The 18,731-nt window shown below is 49.3% G+C and overlaps 3 protein-coding genes across 6 annotated transcripts in view; 2 read left to right on the forward strand and 1 right to left on the reverse strand.

Moving 5' to 3' along the window:
• EPB41 (erythrocyte membrane protein band 4.1) overlaps nt 1-18,731 on the reverse strand; it is a 777,038-nt gene that overhangs the window by 593,921 nt on the left and 164,386 nt on the right. The window lies entirely within an intron of this gene.
• Nucleotides 1,037-12,687, forward strand: SRSF4 (serine and arginine rich splicing factor 4). Its single transcript, XM_050326206.1, has 6 exons — nt 1,037-1,203; nt 7,254-7,396; nt 8,267-8,379; nt 10,024-10,238; nt 11,011-11,094; nt 11,259-12,687. The coding sequence occupies exons 1-6, from the start codon at nt 1,097-1,099 to the stop codon at nt 12,025-12,027; spliced, it is 1,431 nt and encodes a 476-aa protein (XP_050182163.1). The 5' UTR covers nt 1,037-1,096; the 3' UTR covers nt 12,028-12,687.
• Nucleotides 15,545-18,731, forward strand: part of LOC126645580 (lethal(3)malignant brain tumor-like protein 3) — a 42,503-nt gene continuing 39,316 nt past the window's right edge. For all 3 annotated transcript variants that reach the window (XM_050326181.1, XM_050326184.1, XM_050326182.1), the window contains exon 1: nt 15,545-15,624. The gene's annotated coding sequence lies outside the window, so the exon portion shown is untranslated. The remainder of the gene's footprint in view (nt 15,625-18,731) is intronic.

Below are 18,731 nucleotides of genomic sequence, written 5' to 3' on the forward strand. Positions count from 1 at the left end.
GCCTGTTGAAGTTCTGCGGTTCCATCTGCTTGGGGAGTTCTGCAGCTCGTGTTCCATCACGGTGACATCACAGTGTGGTGCCCCTCTCCTGGCAGCAGGAGGTGGGAGACACAGAAGTAGACCCAAAGCCCTGATTTCCCAGGGACCTGGTTGGAGCCCAGAGGTGATTCCAGCTGTGTTTTCATGTGGAATGTCCTGCTAGGGCAGTGCTGTGTCCCAGTGCCCCAGGAAGGTGACAGTGTTGGACATCCAAGTGTCCCAGACGTGAAGTCTCTTCTGTGCTCCCCCATTCCCAATAAAACCCCCACTATTTTGCATTTCCATTCTCCCCATCAGTATTGGAGGCAGAGGCACACTCCGTGCCCCAGCACTTCCTGATCAATGGATAAAATGGGGAAAATAAAGCACAAAAAGGACTTTGAAATCGTTATGAGGTCCATTAAGCCTGCCATAAACCAGAAAAATTAATGCAAGGCTTTTATCCCCCTTGTTTATTGGACTCCGTGATAAAACCCTACAAGCTTTAGAGAACCCTGTCACAAAATGTTCCCACCGCTCCCTCCCACAGCAGGGCACGAAGGAATCAATAATTAGATTTAATTCTGCTTGTCAAATGGGCGGGATCGTGGTTGGAAATCCAGCTGCTGGTGTTGCACCTACACAGTATTAATGTTTTTGGGGGTGACTGTGGGGTTATTTTAGGGGGGTGGCTGCTAATGCTGGAACGTTCCCAGCGCCTCTGCTGCGATCTGGTGTGATTTCGGCATCTGACGTGTCAACCCAAACGATAAGAATAAGTCCCCAGGAATGACATTTAGGGATCGGCAGGAGGGGCGTTGTTGCTCGTCAGAGGGAGCGGGGAATAGCCGAGAGCCTGGCCGCGGGGTGGGGGGAGGTCTTTTCCGACGCGGTTGATCCCGGGGCTCTGTGTCCCCCGCGTCTCTGTCCCTGTGTCCCCCCTGACCCCGGGTGGGCCCCACCGCGCGGCGTTGCCGCTTTAAGCCGCGCGCGGGGCGGGGCGGGGCGGGGCGCGCGCGGCGGTGACGTCAGGCGGGCGGCCGGGCCCCTCACGGCCGCCCCGGGCCCAGCGCCCGCCATGCCGCGGGTCTACATCGGCCGCCTCAGCTACCAGGCCAGGGAGAGGGACGTGGAGCGCTTCTTCAAGGGCTACGGCAAGATCCTCGAGGTGGACCTCAAGAACGGGTGAGCGCGGGCGGCTCGGCCCGGCCCGGCCCGGCCGGGAAGGGCGGGTGTGAGGGGAGGGCACGGGGTGATGGCGTGTGGGGGTCAGGGCGGGGTACGACGGGTGGGCTCGTCCGTTTTGAGGGGGGGAGGAAGGCCTGGGGTGCTTCTCGGGGGGAGGCAGAGCGGCTGGGCCTGTGTTTGGGGGAAGGGGGCAGGACTTGGGTGGGCTCCCTCGGTTTTTGGGGGGGTGGGGAGGACACCTGGGTTTTCCCCTGGAGAGGGGACAGGGCGCGGGGGTCTTTTTACTGGGGAGGGGGGCAGGACGCCTGGGTTCCCCGTTTTTTAGGGGGGGTGAGGCCTGGGCCTGCTCTGGGGAGGGCAGGCCCTTTGGTCTTTCCTGGGACGGGGGACAGGACGCTCCTGTTTCCATGGCAACTGGGAGGCAGGAGGGCATGGGCCTGTGTTTGGGGAGGGGGCAGGAGACCCCTGGGTTCGTCCTTTGAGGAGGGGCAGGACGGCCGGGCTGCCCGGTTTTTGGGGGGCCTGAAGGCTGGGCCTGTTTTGGGGCTGGACAGGATAATTGGGTTTGGGGTGGGGGGGGACAGGACGGCTGTGTTTCTATGGCAGCTGGGATGCAGGAGGCTGGGGTTGCCCTTTGGGGAGGGGGGACAGGACGCCTGGGCCTTTTTTGGGGGTGAGGGGAGGGCAGGACTCTTGGGCTCCCCCTTTTTGGGGAACAAGACACCTGGGCCTCTGTTGGAAGGCTCCCCCTTTTTGGGGGGGCAGGATGGCTGGGCCTCTTTGGGAGCTGGAGAGGAAGGTGCCTGAACTCCCCTTTGGGTGGGGGTGAGTGGGGCAGAACCCCTCAGGTTCCCCCGTTTTTTGGGGGGGGGCAGGACCTCTGGGTTCCCCTGTTGTTTTGGGGGGATGCAGAGCTGCTCCCAGACCCCCAGGCTGCCTGAGGGGGGCTGTCCTGCTCCGTCCCCAAACCCCCTGTACCTGTGTGTTCTCACCTGTGCTGTTCCAGCAGCTGAGCCCCCACTGCTGCTCCAGGGGTTGGATCCTGCTCTGACTTCCCGAGACATTCGAGTGTGGATTTTCCAAGGGAAAACAAATGGTTATTTTTGGTGTTCTTCCTCCCCAGCACTCAAAACCTCACAAGTGCTGGAGCCTTTGCTTCTTCCAAGAAACCCAACTTGAAGTCTTGCTTAGCAAGGCTGAGTGGAACGTGGATTTTATTGTTACATAGCCAGGAGAGCCAGGTATTAATTCCACCTTGGAAGTGGAGAACAGGAATTTCTTGTATAACTTTAGACCTTGAGCATTAAAATAAAAGAGGCCCATTAAGTTTTAATGCTGGTTGTGCTGCAGGTGGACATTTAACAGGTTCAGAAGAGGAATAAAAGCCATTATTAAAGCAAACAAGTGTTCATGTGTCAGTGTTTTAACCCACACAGCCTCAGGTGATGTTGAAGATTAGCTGGAGTATCCAGGTGTGCTGTTTTCCAGTCCCACTGGGTATCCTTGGAAGTGGTTTTTGGGGTGGTCAGTGTTCCTGTTGCTGAGTAAACCTCCAAATTCAATATTTCTGTTTCATAGATGTTGGGTGTGGGGGTAGAAAAGCCAACTAAACTTTGTTAGCAGATGTAAAACTGCTGATGTGGCAGTTGTCTTCCTGCTTTTATTGGAAAACATCTGCTGAGGACCAGCCTGAGGATCCCAGCCCAGCATTTAGGAACAGGGAGGTGCTGTGGGGACAGGAGCTGATTTAGGGCTGTCCTTGAGCAGCCAAGTATTGGGATATCTTAGATGTAAACAGTAACTGGTAGAGAGGGGAGGAGGGCACAGTATCCAAAATCCAGGTGCTCTCTGTGGGATACATTTTATTCCAGAGCTGGAGTCTGTTTTGTAGCTTCCCTGGGGGAAGAGAGAGTTCAAAAGCTGCGAAATAAGGGAAGGAGGAGAGGAAACTTAAGACAATATAACTGAGTTGCCTTCACCTTGCTGTTTGCTGCTTCAACTGGGGCTTAGCCAGGGCCCAGCCTGCATTTCTGGGATTAACTCAACGACTTCATTCCTTTTCTAGTTTTACATCCTTAAGTTCTTTCACAGATTCGGAGGTAAATTCCTTGAGCCATCAGGCTGTGTGTCTGTTCTTGGGACAGCCCTGAGCCTTCCTCCACAGCTTATTTTTAGCAGTGCTTAGCAAGTGATTAAAAACTCCTGCACGGTGTTTGACTGGAGACATTCCTGCAGTTGCTGCTGGAAATTTGGGAGCTCTCCTTGGTGGATCAGCTGCTGGGTGTTTGAGCAGCTAAACTGGAATGCTGGAACAGAGAGGATGGAATGCAATGCGATACCACAGAGTCCTAAAAGCTTAGCTGGGGCTCACTAATTGTAATTTAAGCTTGCAATTCAATGGCTTAAAACAATTATTACCTGAGGGAAGGACGGGGAAATGAAAATGAGGCTCCTGTAGGATTCTCTGTTCCAAGTTGGAGTGTTTAATGTGTGCTCTTTATTTGCATATTCTCTTTTCCCACTCAGAGCTGCACTGACAGCCAGAGCTCTGTGTGTGTAATGAATGTATGAAGTGACCAGAAAATTGGACTTTTCAGCCTGTTTTTTATTGCCTAAAACACACTAAAAGCTACCTGTGATGCCTCTAAGAACTGCAAACTTGCAGTCACGAAGCAACCAATCTTCAGTCTGGCTAAAAAAATAGTTCTACCCATGTATTTACCCTCCTGCATCACCCTGAGCAGCTTTGGAGAATTCGTGGCTATTTTTTGAGGCTGCAACTTCTGTGTTAGTTAAACGAGTGTTTTGTTTCGAGGGCCCTGAAGATGCTTTTCCTTGGTGACATCCCAAAGATGCTTTTCCTTGGTGACATCCCAAAGATGCTTTTCCTTGGTGACATCCCAAAGATGCTTTTCCTTGGTGACATCCCGCTCCCTGGCCCTGGCCTTGGCTACAGGGCAGCTCGAACAAGGAGCCCCAGCGGGTCCTGAGCTGTTGCTAAGTTAATTTTCAGGAATGTTTTTAAGGGCTGGACACATCACATTCTTTATTCCAAGCGAAGCTGAGGGCAGGAATCAGTTTTTCCTGCGTTTCCTCCTCTGTGGCTGCTCCTGTCGGGGCTGCTTGACCCGACCTGGCTCATCCAGAGCTGCAGGAGGAACAGGAGAGGGTTTAGGAGACATCTGTCCGTGTGGAGCAAGTGTGTGATGGCAAACTGGGGAAGCTGCCAAACCATCAGCTTGTTTGGTGAGAGGTGAGCAGGTCTCTCCTTGCGGGGAAGCTGCAAAGCAGCTGCTGAATCCACCCTGCAGCCGCAGGGCAAGCTCCGATGGATGGATCGCAGCCCCTGCGGAACTTCAGGGATTTCCAGAGGGAACAGCACCTGAAACTTGGGCTTTGGGGCTCCACCACATCCCTGGCTGTTCATGAGTGGTGGGAAAAACTTGGCACTTAGGGAATGCCTGGGCTAGGGGCTGGTCCTGGCGTGGAGAGATGAGCCAGCAGGGAGAATCCCGCTGGAAGGAGGAGAAAGATGAGGATCTGCCTTTTATTTCAGGTATTCAGCAATTATAGCACGCTCACGTTTTGCCTTTCACTTCAGATTTAAAAAAAAACAACAAACACTCACCTTTTGGGAGGTTAAGTCTGTTGGAATTGCTCAGGATGAGGACATTCTCCTGGAGCTCTTTCTGATCCACGAGCAGAAAATGGTGTGTTTTCACGGGAGCTGAAGTAAATTGCATTGACATTTTTAGTAAGTAGCTTTATGCCACATTTGAAGTGGAATAGGAGACATTAAGAGGCAGATTTAAAAGCTGGCATGGAGCAGCAGGTTCTGACGGCTGGGCCAAACTGCTTCCAAAGGGTTGTGATTTTAGATCCTACGGTGCAGTATTGTCCATATTTAGCAGGTGGATCGGCATTACTTTCATTTATGAGTGATGTGGACTTTGAATTTTATTATTCTTTAAATGGAGGTAATCCCAAGGTTTGGATGAACTTGCTTTCTTGTCTTAAATTAGTAAGTTTTGCTTTTTTGCCAGCAATACCTTATTCTAAAGCTGCTTGCATCTGATACATTCCCAGGTGGAAAAGACAAATACTGTAGGGTGAATGATAAACATTCCCTTTTGGAATGAGCAAAGAGAAGGGAAGATTTTCCTGGTGTTCATCGCAGTTTGGCCAAAGTCATGCTGATGTGGGACCATCTTGGGAGCGAATTCCCATGGGAGGCCAAGGGCAGGAACTGGTGCTGCTGGTGTGTGATTGGGGTGACTGGGTGCCCCCAAACCACTTCAGGGAAGAACACTTTCAACACTGATGGAATTCACAGGTGCCTTTGTTATCTCACTTCAAACATCTCTGCATTTGTTGTCAGGGAAGTGCTGGTGCATCGCTGGCACTTCACCTGTCAGGAGCTGCTTTTAGGGTGAGATCTCCTTTTATTAAAGCAAGTTTGCACCATTTTATTTCTGGGATGAAAGGGGAGAAAGTTGTGATTTGAATGGTTCTCTAATGACTGTGATTGTTTCAATTGTTATGAATCAATCACACTTGTTTGTTCTGTGAAACTGCGGCACTTGCAGGCGGCAGCAGCCGCTTTATTTGTGGTGTTTGGAGCGATCCTGAAGTCTTGCATTAGTGCAGGGCCCGTCACAGAGCAAACAGGAGCTGCCCAGAGGGCTGTGATTGTGGGAGGTGGAGAGAAGGCTTAAAAATGGAGTAACCTAAATGAGGCCAGTGTTTTTCATAGAATGGTAGAGTGGTTTGAGTTGAAGGGACCTTAAATCTCATTCCCACCCCCTGCCATGGGCAGGGGTACCTTCCTGTAGCCCAGGTTGCTCCAATCTCCATCCAGCCTGGCCTTGGACACTTCCAGGGATCCAGGGGCAGCCACAGCTTCTCTGGGCAACCTGTGCCAGGGCCTGCCCACCCTCACAGGGAACAATTTCCTTCCAATATCCCCATCTAACCCTGCCCTCTGGCAGTGGGAAGCCATTCCCTGTGTCCTGTCCCTCCATCCCTTGTCCCCAGTCCCTCTCCAGCTCTCCTGGAGCCCCTTTAGTACTGGAAAGCTGCTTTTTGTATCAGGGGTTATGTTGTTCTTTTAACTCCCAAAGATTCCCCTTTGGCTTGCTAAGACCCAAGCCCAGGATTGTTTGCCTGCAGCAGCTGTGGGTGCTGCATCCGAAAAGAGGCCCCAGTTGTACACAGGGCTGGAGCATCCTTGGATTTGGGTGACTCCAGAGCCTGGATCCCATCTTAGCAGGTAATTAAGGAGGAGTGATTTCAGCTGCTGGTAAACTCTGAGCTCTGATAAACAGCCCTCAGGTGCTTTTTGCCCTCTTTCCCTGGCCCACTGGGATAATGGGAAACACAGTGGTGGGATTTCAATGGGAGTTTCATTCTTGTCAGGTTAGGAATGGGCAGGTGGGGTTTGGCTTCAGCTGCTGTGGATTTGCTCTGTGACCATGAAGAGGTCACCAGGCTGTCCCTGAGCTCCTGTGCAGGATGGACATGGTTAGTGCTGGCCTTGGCAGGTTGGACTTGAAGATCTTAGAGGGCTTTTCCAACCTAAACAGTTCTGTAACTGTGTATTTATTCAGTGTGTGGAGTAGAGCTTACTTTTAATGGCTGGGGTTTTTAAATCCTACCTTTAGAAAGAAAAATCACACCATGAATTTCATCCAGGATTACTCCATAATAGTCATCTCTTGCCAACATAAATGATTTCAACCATTACACACTCTCACGTGATTATCATTTAGCTGATGAAGAATCACCTTCAGTTCAATTCAGCAACTGTTTCACTTCTGTAAAACATGTATTTATAAATGAATAGACGTGTTTTCAAGCCTGCCTGTTTCTCCCTCCCTGTTTCTGGAGGTTCTTTAATTTTTGTCCATTTTTCAAGGCCCATAGCTTTGAACACTCGGGTACCCTCAGGAGGCTCCTGTGCAGGACAGCACACCCCGGGCTCTGTTTTTGATCCCAGGTCCCTGGAGTCCAGTTCTCCACAGTGATTCCCTCTCCTTCCCTTTCCATAGGTACGGCTTTGTGGAGTTTGATGATCTGAGGGATGCAGATGATGCAGTTTATGAGCTGAATGGGAAGGATCTGTGTGGGGAGAGAGTGATCGTGGAGCACGCCCGGGGCCCGCGCCGTGACAGCAGTTACGGTTCAGGACGCAGTAAGCACTTGTGCCTTTGTATCCCTGCCTTATTTTAAATAAAACATCGTTTTATTCATTTCTTTAAAAAGTAATCTAAAAAGAAAAATGATACCAAGCTGTTCTGTAACTGTAAATGTACCTGTTGATATGAATATTTCTTAACTTGTTTGTTTGTATTAAACTATTTTAATTGATAACTTAATAAACTCAATTTCTCGTACCATTTTATTATTATTATTATTATTATTAATTATTATTCTCATTTCGTTGAACAATTTTGATTGGTTTATTTGCAATGTGCTGTTTAACATAGATTTAACAAAGACCTCAATGTTTTAATTGAAAGAGTCCTTTGAGGCTAAGATGACTGCCCGTTCCATTTGCTGACCTTGGGGTACCTTTCCATGAGTGGCTCTTTGACCTTTGTGGCCCTTGGCTGACCAAAAAAAAAAAGGAAGCCATGTGACGACCGCAGCCTTTTCCCATTAGACCTGGGTGGTGAGGATCCCAAGGGTTAGAGACAGATGAGATTAATCTGAAATAGGTACCTGAAAAACTTTATTCAGGTCAGATATTCAGAAAGCCTTTGAGCACTGTAAGTAACTTTAGTCAACTGGCTTTAATTCAGTTTCTTCTTTCGAACCGTTTTTAAAGATAATATTAAATTTAATTGCATGTTAATCGTAGCGTAATCGTAACTCTGTGCTTTGCTTAATTGTAGTAAAACAATTAATGCTTTGGGTCTTTTCTGTGAGGGTGGGTGGGTGTAGCCTGGAGGGTGGGTGGGGCTGGGAAGCCTCCGGGAGCAGGCGGGGCAGGACAGGCGGTGTCGGGGCGGGGAGGAGGCTCCTTTTCCCTGGTTGAAGTTGTGTCTGTCACCTCCTAAAGGTGGATATGGTTATAGAAGAAGCGGAAGAGATAAGTACGGTCCCCCGACCCGTACAGAATACAGATTGATTGTGGAAAATTTGTCAAGCCGCTGCAGTTGGCAGGATCTGAAGGTATGGGGCCCTTTCCTCACCCTCTCTCTGTTCAAGAGCACAAAGGGTAAAAGCTTCAGCGAGGCAAAGTGCTGAACACCTGTGCCTTGCTCCTGAGCCCCTCAGCGTGCTCCTGTGCATTGCAGGAGATCTGGGGAGTAACACACGCCTTGAATCAACTCAGGAGCATATTTGCATATGTGAAAGCATTAATGAGAGGTTGGGAGTTGCACCTGCAGGGCTTGGTGGCACTGGAAAGTGGGAGAGTAACTTCTGTCCTTAGCATCACATGCAGCTGTGGTTTATCTTCTCTTAAACCCTGTCAAAACAGGCTTGAATCACACCAGGGGTAAGAGTTTGCCCTTGTCACTTTGGATTTAACCCATCAACTTGTAAGGTGCTAGAGCTGTTTGAACCAATTCCTGCACAGGCTCTGCTAGGAATTTTCACACCGTGTAAAGCTGTTTGAAGGGAAGGTTCAGGGAAGGGATGCTTCCAGAAGGAGTAATCATGCAAAACCTCTGCCAAAAGCTGTTATTTCTGAAGTGCAAAGGAGTGGAGGGTGAATCTCAGCAGTGGCAGTGTTGGGTGACACTGTGGAGCCCGTGGCACCTCCGAGTGCGCTGGAGGTGACGTGCTGACTTGTGATTATCCCCATCGTGGATTCAGGGAGCAGCATTTCAATGGTGTTTCCTTATCAACCTGAGCAGCAATGGTTAAACCCACTTGTTCTTACAGGAACACTTTCTTTTATGGTTCTCTTTTAAGGATGTGTAAAATTTGTTCTAAACAAACTTTGACGTAGTAGAAACTGGTCTGTAATTGAATGTAACACTAGTTCAGGTACGTATGGAGATGCTGCCAATGTCTTTGTTGTTAATGCTTCATCAGTAGCTTGTCTTTGCTTCTGGTATTCAAAATTGTAAGTAGAGCATGGCATGATTAATCCTCCAATGGATGCATTGCTGCTTTTTTGGGAATAGCTTTCATGTTAGTGTACTTAAGATGGGAGAAGCTGGGCTGAAAACAGACCAAACCGGAGCTCTGTGCCGTGTTTCTGCTGCAGCCAAAATCCCACAGGGGCTGAAGGATGGCCTGGCCCCGGGGCTTGATTGAAGTGGGGCAGAATGGCCCTCTCTGACGAACAGAGGGGGTTAGGAATTCAAACAGAGAAACCAGGGAGCATGAAGTGGGAAAATGGATTGAGCTTTGACTTCTGTGGGGATTCTTCCAGCAGAATGAGCTGGGTTGCCGAGGTGGAAGACAAAGGGAGGTTTGCTTGCCTGTGGGCTTCTTGCCTCTTCATATTCAACCTTTATCCCCTTTCCCAATTACATTTGGAAACATGATTTAGAGAGTGAGCATTTTATTTCTTTAATCACTTCTGTAATTTGAGACTTAGAGTCCAGAGCATATTTGATATCAGACTGGAGATGGGAGACCTTCAATTATAGTTTGGCTCAAAACTACCAACCCCACCCTGGTTCTAATCACACCCACTCTGTGAAATCAGAGTGTGTTATTTGGCACTGCAAATGCTGTTTGGTTCAAAGCCTTGCTGACATCCCAGTGAATAGAAGAGGCTCAGGGAGCATCGTTACAGAGATGAGCCTGGAAGCCTGGCTCTGGATTCGAGGCGATGGTGATTCTGTCCTCTTCCCCTAGGATTATATGCGTCAGGCAGGGGAGGTGACATATGCAGATGCACACAAAGGAAGGAAAAATGAAGGTGTGATTGAGTTCAAATCCTATTCTGACATGAAAAGAGCCCTTGAAAAGCTGGACGGGACAGAAGTAAATGGCAGAAAGATTAGATTAGTGGAAGACAGACCTGGATCGAGACGGCGCCGCTCCTACTCCAGAAGCCGAAGCCATTCAAGGTATGTCGATAATGTGTTATCAGGCTGAGGCTTTTGGGTTCCAAACCACCTTGGAAGTGTTCAGAGTTCTCAGTAAATCTAGTTTTGGAGAATATATTGGTAAGCAAGGGCAGTGAGGGCTGACTCAGAGGTGTCTCCCTTGGGGCATGTGTGGACCTGCTGTCTGAACACCCATGACTGTCCTCCCCAACGTCTTGGTCCTCAGTGCCAGGCAGGAGCAGCCCATGGCTGGTGGAGCTGAGCACACAAAATGGAACAGAAGGTGCTTTTAACACTTCAGCTCTGAACACTCTGTTCTGCTCCAAGCACCAGGACTAACAGTTCTTTCTCAGCTTGGAAACCTCCACCTGTTCCTCAGAGATTTGCTGCTTTCCTTGTCTGACCAAGAGCTGCTTCAGCAGCACCAAGTGTTCTCCCCTTTCCATTCTGGGACAGAACTTGTTGTCGCAAAAAAAACTCAGGCAAAGCTTTACTGTTCCTAGAAGAGCTTGGTTATGAAATCAAAGCCTGAAGTCGAAGCTTTATCCCAGTGTCTCACCACATTCAAACGGTGATTTGACTGGGAGGGTGATTGTCCCTTAAATAAACCAGCACATTTCCTTCCAGATCAGCGCCCTGCTCGCTGCCAGACGTGGCAGCAGGGAGGAGAGATGGGGAGAGGGGTGCTCTGAGTTTGTGACTGTTGTGTAACTCTCTGAAAGGTGCTCTAACCCCGGGAGGTTTTTCCCCCAGGGATCCCAAGCTGACACGAAGCTGCTTCCTTGTGTTCCAGGTCTCGCTCTCGAAGCAGGCACTCCCATAAGAGCAGGAGCCGCAGTGCCAGCAGCAGCCGCTCCAAGAGCAGATCCAGATCCAGGTATGTCTTTGTCCTGGGAGAACTGGGAGGCTCCCACTTAAAGAAGAAGCATCATCCTAAATCTGCAGCAGGAGCACTGTTTGTTTTTCTGTGCCTTCCCATTCTCTGCACGCTGTTCCAGTGCTGCTCAAACCCACAACTGTCCCTTGCCTTTGCTTTTCCAGGTCTGTGTCCCGTTCCAGAAGCAAGAGCCGTAGTCGAAGCAAGAGCCGTAGCAGAGGCCAAAAAGAGAAAAGCAGGACTCCAAGTAAAGAGGATAAAAGTAGGAGCCGCAGCAGGAGCGCGGAGAAATCCCGCAACAAAAGCAAGGATAAATCTGAGGGCGCCCTCCACAACAGCGATGAGAAAGCCAAGAGCAGGAGCCCCAGCAAGGAAAAGAGCAGGAGCAGGAGTGGGAGTAAGGACAGGGGAGAGGCGAGGGAGAGCATGAGGAGCAGGAGCAAGGAGAAGAGTAGAAGCAAAGACAGGGAGAAGAGCGTTAGCAAGGCTAGAAGCAGGAGCAAGAGCAGGGAGGAGAGTAGGAGCAGGAGCCACAGCAAGGATAAAAGGAAAAGTAGGAAGAGGAGCAGGGATGACAGCAGAAGTAGAAGCAGGAGCCGCAGCAAGAGTGAGAAGAGCAGGAGGCGCAGCAAGAGAGACAAAGCCAGCAGCAAGAAGAAAAGGAAGGACAGCCACGAGCGGTCCAGGTCAGGCTCCAAGGACAAGGAGCACCTCAAAGGCGAGTCCGACAAGAAGGAGGCCAAAGGCGAGGGGGAGGATTTGGCGTCCCGCTCCAGGTCTAGGTCCATTTCCAAGTCCAAACCAAATGTCAAATCAGATTCTCGTTCCAGGTCTAAATCTGTTTCAAAGCCGAGGTCCCGGTCCAAGTCCAGGTCTAGGTCAGCCTCTAGGTCCCGCTCCCGGTCACGGTCGAGGTCCCGCTCCAGATCCTAAACCTTGCTGCAGCCCCACTTGGAATGGTTGGAAAAGTCTTTTGTACATGTTTAGTAGCTGTAACCAAGTGATTGAAGTAGAAACCCTGTCGATGCTGTATATTTTTAACAACCCCGATGGTCTGTCTGTCATTACCTGCAGCGCTCCCTCCCTGCACTGCTCCCTGGCCTGAGGCCGTTCCGCTCATTTTCTACCCACCAGAAAGGTTCTCTTTGAATATAACTCTTCCTAGAGCCTCCAAATTGCCCTGTTTTCCAGGAAGAGCCTTGCAGGGAATGAGCACTGCACCCTGGTGGGTTTATGGGATTGCAGTGAGGACTAATGGTAGGTATGACAACTTCACCAGTCTTTGCCCTCAAATTGATGCCCTTTGATGTCTGCCATTTAGTGGAAGTGCTAAGTCTTAAGTTTCATACTACTTTTGTTCCATATTTTTTGGACTTAAAAAGTTGTGAATAGCACAGTCAAAAGGAAAAAAAAATTAAAATAGAGGTACTTGCAGTAATCTATAGGGAAAAGAAGTATAGTTCCATATTCTGGTATTGTGACAATATCCTTGTTTTATATTAAATTTTTTTATTTTATTTTTCCCTGTCTTGCAAAGTACAGTGATTCCTGTTTCCATGAAATTTGAATAAAGACTATTTTTGCTTGATGACATTTGGTGGTGGTTCCATGACATTGTGTTGGGATTGTCAGCATTTTCTGTCGACCAGTGAAAGGCTGAATTTGCAAAGAGACACTCGCAGAGAAAGAGCTCTTGGTCCAGACTGGCTCTGCCATCAGACTGGAATTCCCCAGCACTCTCTTTCCCAGTCCAGCTTCTCCAGGTACAACCTGAGTGACTGGGAGTTTAGACTTGGAGTCTTTTCTCAGCATGTTTTCCAAGAGCTTTTTCCTCCTGTCATAAAATTTGGGGGGAACCTTCATAAAAGGAAAAACACAGGATGTGCTTCTGAGGAAACACTCAAGGTGAGGGGGGCTGTTCCACTGGTGTGCCCCCAGAATCCCCGGGGATGTGGGGAGGAGGGAGGACAGCTTTTAGCAGGAGTTCTGTGGATGTTCCTGAATAATATCCCAAATTTAGACTTGGGGGCCTTCCCGGATTGCTCACACTGAGCTTCCCACGAGCTCTTCCCTTGCAGGGGGTGGCTTGGAACGGAGAAGTGACATTCCCAGCCTTCTGTCCTGAAAAACAAAAAGGCCAAAGACCTATTTTGTGAGTCCTTGGGCTGGAATAAGAAGGTTAGTAACGGCTTCCTCCACAACTTTCCTTTAGCAAATTCCAAACTGCTCACAAAAGCGATGGCAGAGGCTCTCGTGGCGAGATGTTGGACTTCATAGGTGCAAGTCATTCCGTATAATTTGATCATTTGGAACTTGTCCTGCCATATTAAAAAGATGAAAGGCCGATAGATCATCAGAGTTGCTTTCAACACCAAATATTTCCCCAGACTTGAAGAGGGGTCAGGGCTTGGCGAGTGGCTCCGACTTTATCAAATGTCAAATTACCACGGCAGCATGAGAAAGCTCTGTGCAAGAGATATTTCTTTAGAAGGAAAAGCCTTTTCCAGCTATATATATTTAGTGCTTTAACATCTTAGGCTCTCATAATGACATTTTTTTAATCCTTTTTGCTGCTTAATCTTAGTACAGAAGCAAACCAGGCATTGCAAGATGTTTGCTAATGGGGGATAATTAATGGAAAAATACCTTTTAGGAAAATCTGCAAGCGATAAAGTCCAGGCAGAGACCTTAAAAAAGCCACTCAGGCTGCCAAGGCTGCTCCTAAGGCCTGAGCTGGGTTTTAATGAGTCCTCTGGGAGGAACATCCCTTCCCTAAATACCTGAGGACAGGTGGAGGTACGTGGGAAACCTGTCACTGTGTGCAGTGAGAAGAGGGAAACCCAAAAATCCTTCAGGAGCGAGCACCTGGAGCGCTGGTGATTCCTGGGAGTGCAGTGCAGGGGGTGGATACTCCCTTTGCAGGAGTGCTGCTGATTTACCACCTGAAGTAGAGGCTCTGCCACATTATTTCATGTTTTTTCTGCCTCGTGACATCACTGAGTGAGTCTCCCCAGATAATTTTGCAGAAAAGTGGAGTTTTGGCATCAAAACTTCTGGCTCACGTGGCTCACTGGTGGGGGCACTTGGCCTTTCCCAGCCTGGAGCTGCTGCAATCCCAGTGCTGGCACCACAGGCTCCTGAAACCAGGGATTCACCTGGCAGCAGGTGTGAAGCCAGGGCAAGAATGGTAATAATTTAAAATATTAACAACATTATTATCATGTGTAGCCCGAGAGGAAGATCAGTGGGAATGTCTGCAATACTTCTGCAATATTCCCAAGTAATATTTCTGTTTCAATAATTAAATACAAAGTGAGAAGTCAGCTTCAGGCTGGAAATATCTACCCAAATGCACTGAAAAACAGCCCCAAAATCTGATTTAGGGTTGGGGTACCCATCTCATGGGGCAAAAGCACCTTGTAGGTGAGCTCTGAGGAGGGAAAGCAGGAATGTGGGTGGTGGGAATGAGGCAGGTTCTGTCCAAACCATCAGCAAAACAGCAAGATAGGCCCTGAAATAGGGATTTCAACAAAACTGAATTAACAACAAGTTAAGGGTTTAAATAAACCCAGATTGCTCAATTATTTGTAACACCTTTTGGCTCTAAAAGTTCCCTGTAAACCTGGACCCAGCGAGTGCTTCTCCAACCACATCTGCAGGATTTGGGCCTTGCTGGCACGGATGAAGGTGAGAAATGTATTTGTTTTGTGCCTAAATTTAAAGACCTTAAAGGGCATTTTATGTGCCTCACTCGAGGGATGAAGGCTATTAAGATGTGTATTCCCAATGAGTCACTGCAAACCTCATTTATTATTTCCCCGAAATCTCGTTCCACTGAAGCTGTCACAGCTCGGGGCCCCCTCCAGCTCCTTCCGTGGTGAGAAAACCGGACACATCGTTAAAAAAAATCCCCACCACCACCTCTTTTATTGCTCCCAAATTCAAACACAAAGGGAAATAACATTTCCAGGTGAGAAGAAAAACAAGTGTAACAAACGCAGAGGAGAGGGGCAATACTTTCTATTCCTCGTGGGCGCGTCCGGCACAGTCCCGACCCGCTGGATGTGACTGACAGCTCCATTTCCCAAACCTCCCAAACTTCCCAAATTTCCATCTCAGCCACAAACGTGTCCCAATGCCCAGTACCTGCTTGTCCCAGTGCCAGCCCTGCCCCAGTTCAGCCCTGCCCCAATGATTCCATGCCCCAGTCCCGTCCCAGTGTCATCCCCATCCCAGTTCCCATCATAATCCCAGTTACCCCCTCATCCCACTCCCCCTAGTCCCAATGCCAGTCCCATCCCAGTCTCCCCAATCCCAATGCCAGTCCCATCCCAGTTCCCCCATCCCATCCCATCCCATCCCTCTCCCCATCCCCACCCGGCGCCGCCTCCCCGCGGTGCCGGGGCCGTTCCCGTTCCCGTTCCCAGCGCATGCGCTCCCCGCCCGGCGGGCCCGGGGGGCTCCAGCGCTGCCGGAGCTGCACCGCGAGGAGGCCCCGGAGCGGCGGCGGGGCCGGGCCGGGACCGGCCGGTGAGTGCGGGGGGCCCGGGAGCGCCGCCATCTTGGGGGGTGGGCGAGGGGCGCCGTGAGGGAAATGGCGGCGGCGCCGCCGCCTCAGGGCTCGCTCAGCTCGCGGCCCCCGCGCCTTCAAACCCCCCTCAAAACCCACCCCCCCCTCAAACCGAGCGAAAAACGCGGGTTTAAGTTTCGCGAAATAAATCGTAAAATATCCGCGCTTTCCGAGGTTTGGTTTCGCCCCCCCCCTTTTTTTTTTTTTTTTTTGCGCAAAAAGTGGGGTCGGGAAAAAAGCCGTGGGGGAAATCGGGTTTATCGCGGCGCCGATGAAACTCCTCAGGAGTGTGACAACTCCAAAGTACTGGCAAATGTATAAATCCAGCGCGGTGGAAAGAGTTCTGGTGGAGTTTTCCCCCACCAAAAGCCCAGAAAGATTTGAGTTCGAAGAGTTTTTTACATGGGGCGGAAAAGAAAAAAAGAAAAAAAAAAAAAGGCCAAAACAACATCAAACTTTCTGGCCGCGAATCCAAAGAGTAGAAGTTACGGAACCGGGATTTTGCGAGCGGAGGGAAAGTCGGTGGCAAACAAACAGAGGGAATAAATATAATCCTCCGAAAGTATCGGTCGTCTGCGGGTTGGGATCGGTGCGGGACAATCTGAGGGGTGTTTGGGGTCAGGAGAAAGGGATTTGGGACACTTGGATGGGCTCCTGGTGCCTCAAGGACTCGGGTTAGATTTTCAGTGTGAAAACATTCGGTTTATTCAATTACCGCCCCGACAAGTTTAAAAAAAAAAGGGACAAAACCAAACGCACGTTGGCCCGTAATTGGGATTAAGGGATAAAGAGCTCTGATATTTTGTGCCAAGTTATAAAAGACCTTTCTGGTTTGTGTTTCTTTTAATATAATAAAACAGAAGTAAAAGGAGGGGTATCTGGTGCTTCAAACTTTTCTTCCCACACAGCAATTAAGAACAGTCCATCATGGTCTCGTCGGTGTTTTGCTTCCCACTTTATGATCCATAATCTATTTAAATTCCGTATTTTTGAGGATAGGAACAGTCTTTTCCTCAGCGAGTATTCCTGCTTGGCGATGTAAGATATGTAATAACGATTAATAGGAGTCCCCGGGGTAATTTGCTGGATTGTAGTCTTATAAAGTAATTACAGATGCAATTAAAACAGAGGACATTTTTGGCCTCTGTGCACGGATTTTGCCCTAAAATTGATTGCGCCTCGCACTGCAAATAATCCCATTAAAGCTGAACGCGTGTGAAATGAATTGTAATTCCTGGTGGGTGCCGGGGTGGAAATGGAGCTGAATTGGAGCTGCTGAGGACAACTGGGTACAACTGTGGGCAGGTTGTGCAGGGCCAGCTCCGTTTATTGCTGGCCAGAGTTAATTTATGGTGTCTTTGGGGGTTTTATTGCCATTATGAGGGTGAGTTGTTATGGCCAGATGTGCCCTGCAAGACCATTCCTGACCCACTGACCCCCCAGGGGCCCTCTTCCTTGCCCCAGCCATGCTGCTTGTCTGCAGTTTTTACCACCAGTTCTCTATTTACTCACATTTTAAGGCTTTAGATTGGTTATTAGAAGTAGCATCTAGAATTTATTTAAAGCGGCGCCTGCAGTTTTGCTTTATAACGTGCTTAAAACTGTGTTGGTTTATCTGCAGGAGAAGGTCTCGCTCTCCCATTATCTCACTTCTATTTTCACGCAAAGCTTTTAGTCTAAACATTTCTGGATATATCAATATGTTCCATTGGTGGTGGGAGATATGAATTTGAGGGTGAAGCCCCACCTTGTCCTTCTCCACGTGAGTATTTTTTGAGAGGTGAGATGTGCAGCGACACTGGGACATGGAATCAGGTGCCTTTAGGGTGATACAATTTTTAATCTATTTAAACCTTCTCTCAAGCCCTCCATGTGTGCTGCTTGGGCAGAGGAGCAGGAAGAAAGGAGGTGGCAAAGTGGGATGAAAAACTGGATCAGAAACCGGGGGGAAAATGAGCAACTGTCTCCTTGTTAAGGAAGGCTCTGACATGTGGAACCAAAAAGCCAAAGCAAACGAGTTCCCTCCAATCCCTGTTTCTCCTAATTAGCAGCACTCACTGTGCTCTACAGGTGAGGGCAGATGTGCTTTGCTCAGTTTGACAGATTGCTTTCAGAGAATGGTTCAACTTATTGGTAAAATACTTCCCCCTCGAGGAATGGGTGTTTTATTACCAGGTTTAGCATCTTTTGGCTCATCTCCTGTTTGTTTTGTGTTGTTTTTTTTTTTTTTAAATTCTGATTGAATCCAGCAAAGTGACGGGATAAATGCAGGGTAGAGCTAAGCAAACAGGTAGATGTTGTAGTCATGAATCACACAGGATTTGTTTTGACAACCCTATTTATGCTGTAGCTTTTAAACCTTTTCAAAGGCTGAGAGAATTGGGGATTGTTCAGCCTGGAGAAGAGAAGTTTGAGGGTGACCTAATTGCAGCCTTCCGGAGCCTGGAGAGAGCCTGCAGGAAAGATGGAGAGAGACTTTCTAAGGGCCTGAACTGACAGGACAAGGGGGAATGGCTTCCCACTGCCAGAGGGCAGATCAGAGGGGATATTGGGAAGGAATTGTTCCCTGTGAGGGTGGGCAGGCCCTGGCACAGGCTGCCCAGAGAAGCTGTGGCTTCCCCTGGATCCCTGGAAGTGTCCAAGGCCAGGTTGGACGGGGCTTGGAGCAACCTGGGCTGGTGGAAGGTGTCCCTGCCCATGGCATGGGGTGGGACTGGATGAGCTTTAAGTTCCCTTCCAACCCCAAACCATTACAGGATTCTGTGGTTCTACTGTGGGTCTCTTCTGCAGACTGTGATGGCTATCATGGGGTGTGATTCCTGTGTGGCACTGGGTGATTTTCCTGAGTCTGGGTCTTACAGTGGTTGCAAGTGATTCCCAGGGACTGGGATTAGGAGTTCCTTGGTCTCAGGCCTGGAGGAGACATCCCTGGGCTTCCCAGCTGAGCCCATGGAGTGTGAGGTTTGTGCAGGCCAAGGGCCTTCCTTAGAGCCTGGAGAAGGAGGTGAGAGATGGGGAAAGCACCGAGCACTTTTACTGGAAGCCATAAAAATGAAAGTGTGATAAG

Source organism: Myiozetetes cayanensis, unplaced genomic scaffold (assembly GCF_022539395.1).
Source record: "Myiozetetes cayanensis isolate MyiCay16 unplaced genomic scaffold, myiCay2020 scf31, whole genome shotgun sequence".
NCBI classification, from domain to species: Eukaryota; Metazoa; Chordata; class Aves; order Passeriformes; family Tyrannidae; genus Myiozetetes; species Myiozetetes cayanensis.

Bases quoted from the DNA above. Each gene is read 5' to 3' on its own strand.
- SRSF4 (XM_050326206.1), top strand. From the start codon at position 1,097: ATGCCGCGGGTCTACATCGGCCGCCTCAGCTACCAGGCCAGGGAGAGG. The intron at 8,380-10,023 runs GTATGGGGCCCT...CTCTTCCCCTAG, and splicing joins GCAGTTGGCAGGATCTGAAG to GATTATATGCGTCAGGCAGG. The intron at 11,095-11,258 runs GTATGTCTTTGT...TTGCTTTTCCAG, and splicing joins AAGAGCAGATCCAGATCCAG to GTCTGTGTCCCGTTCCAGAA.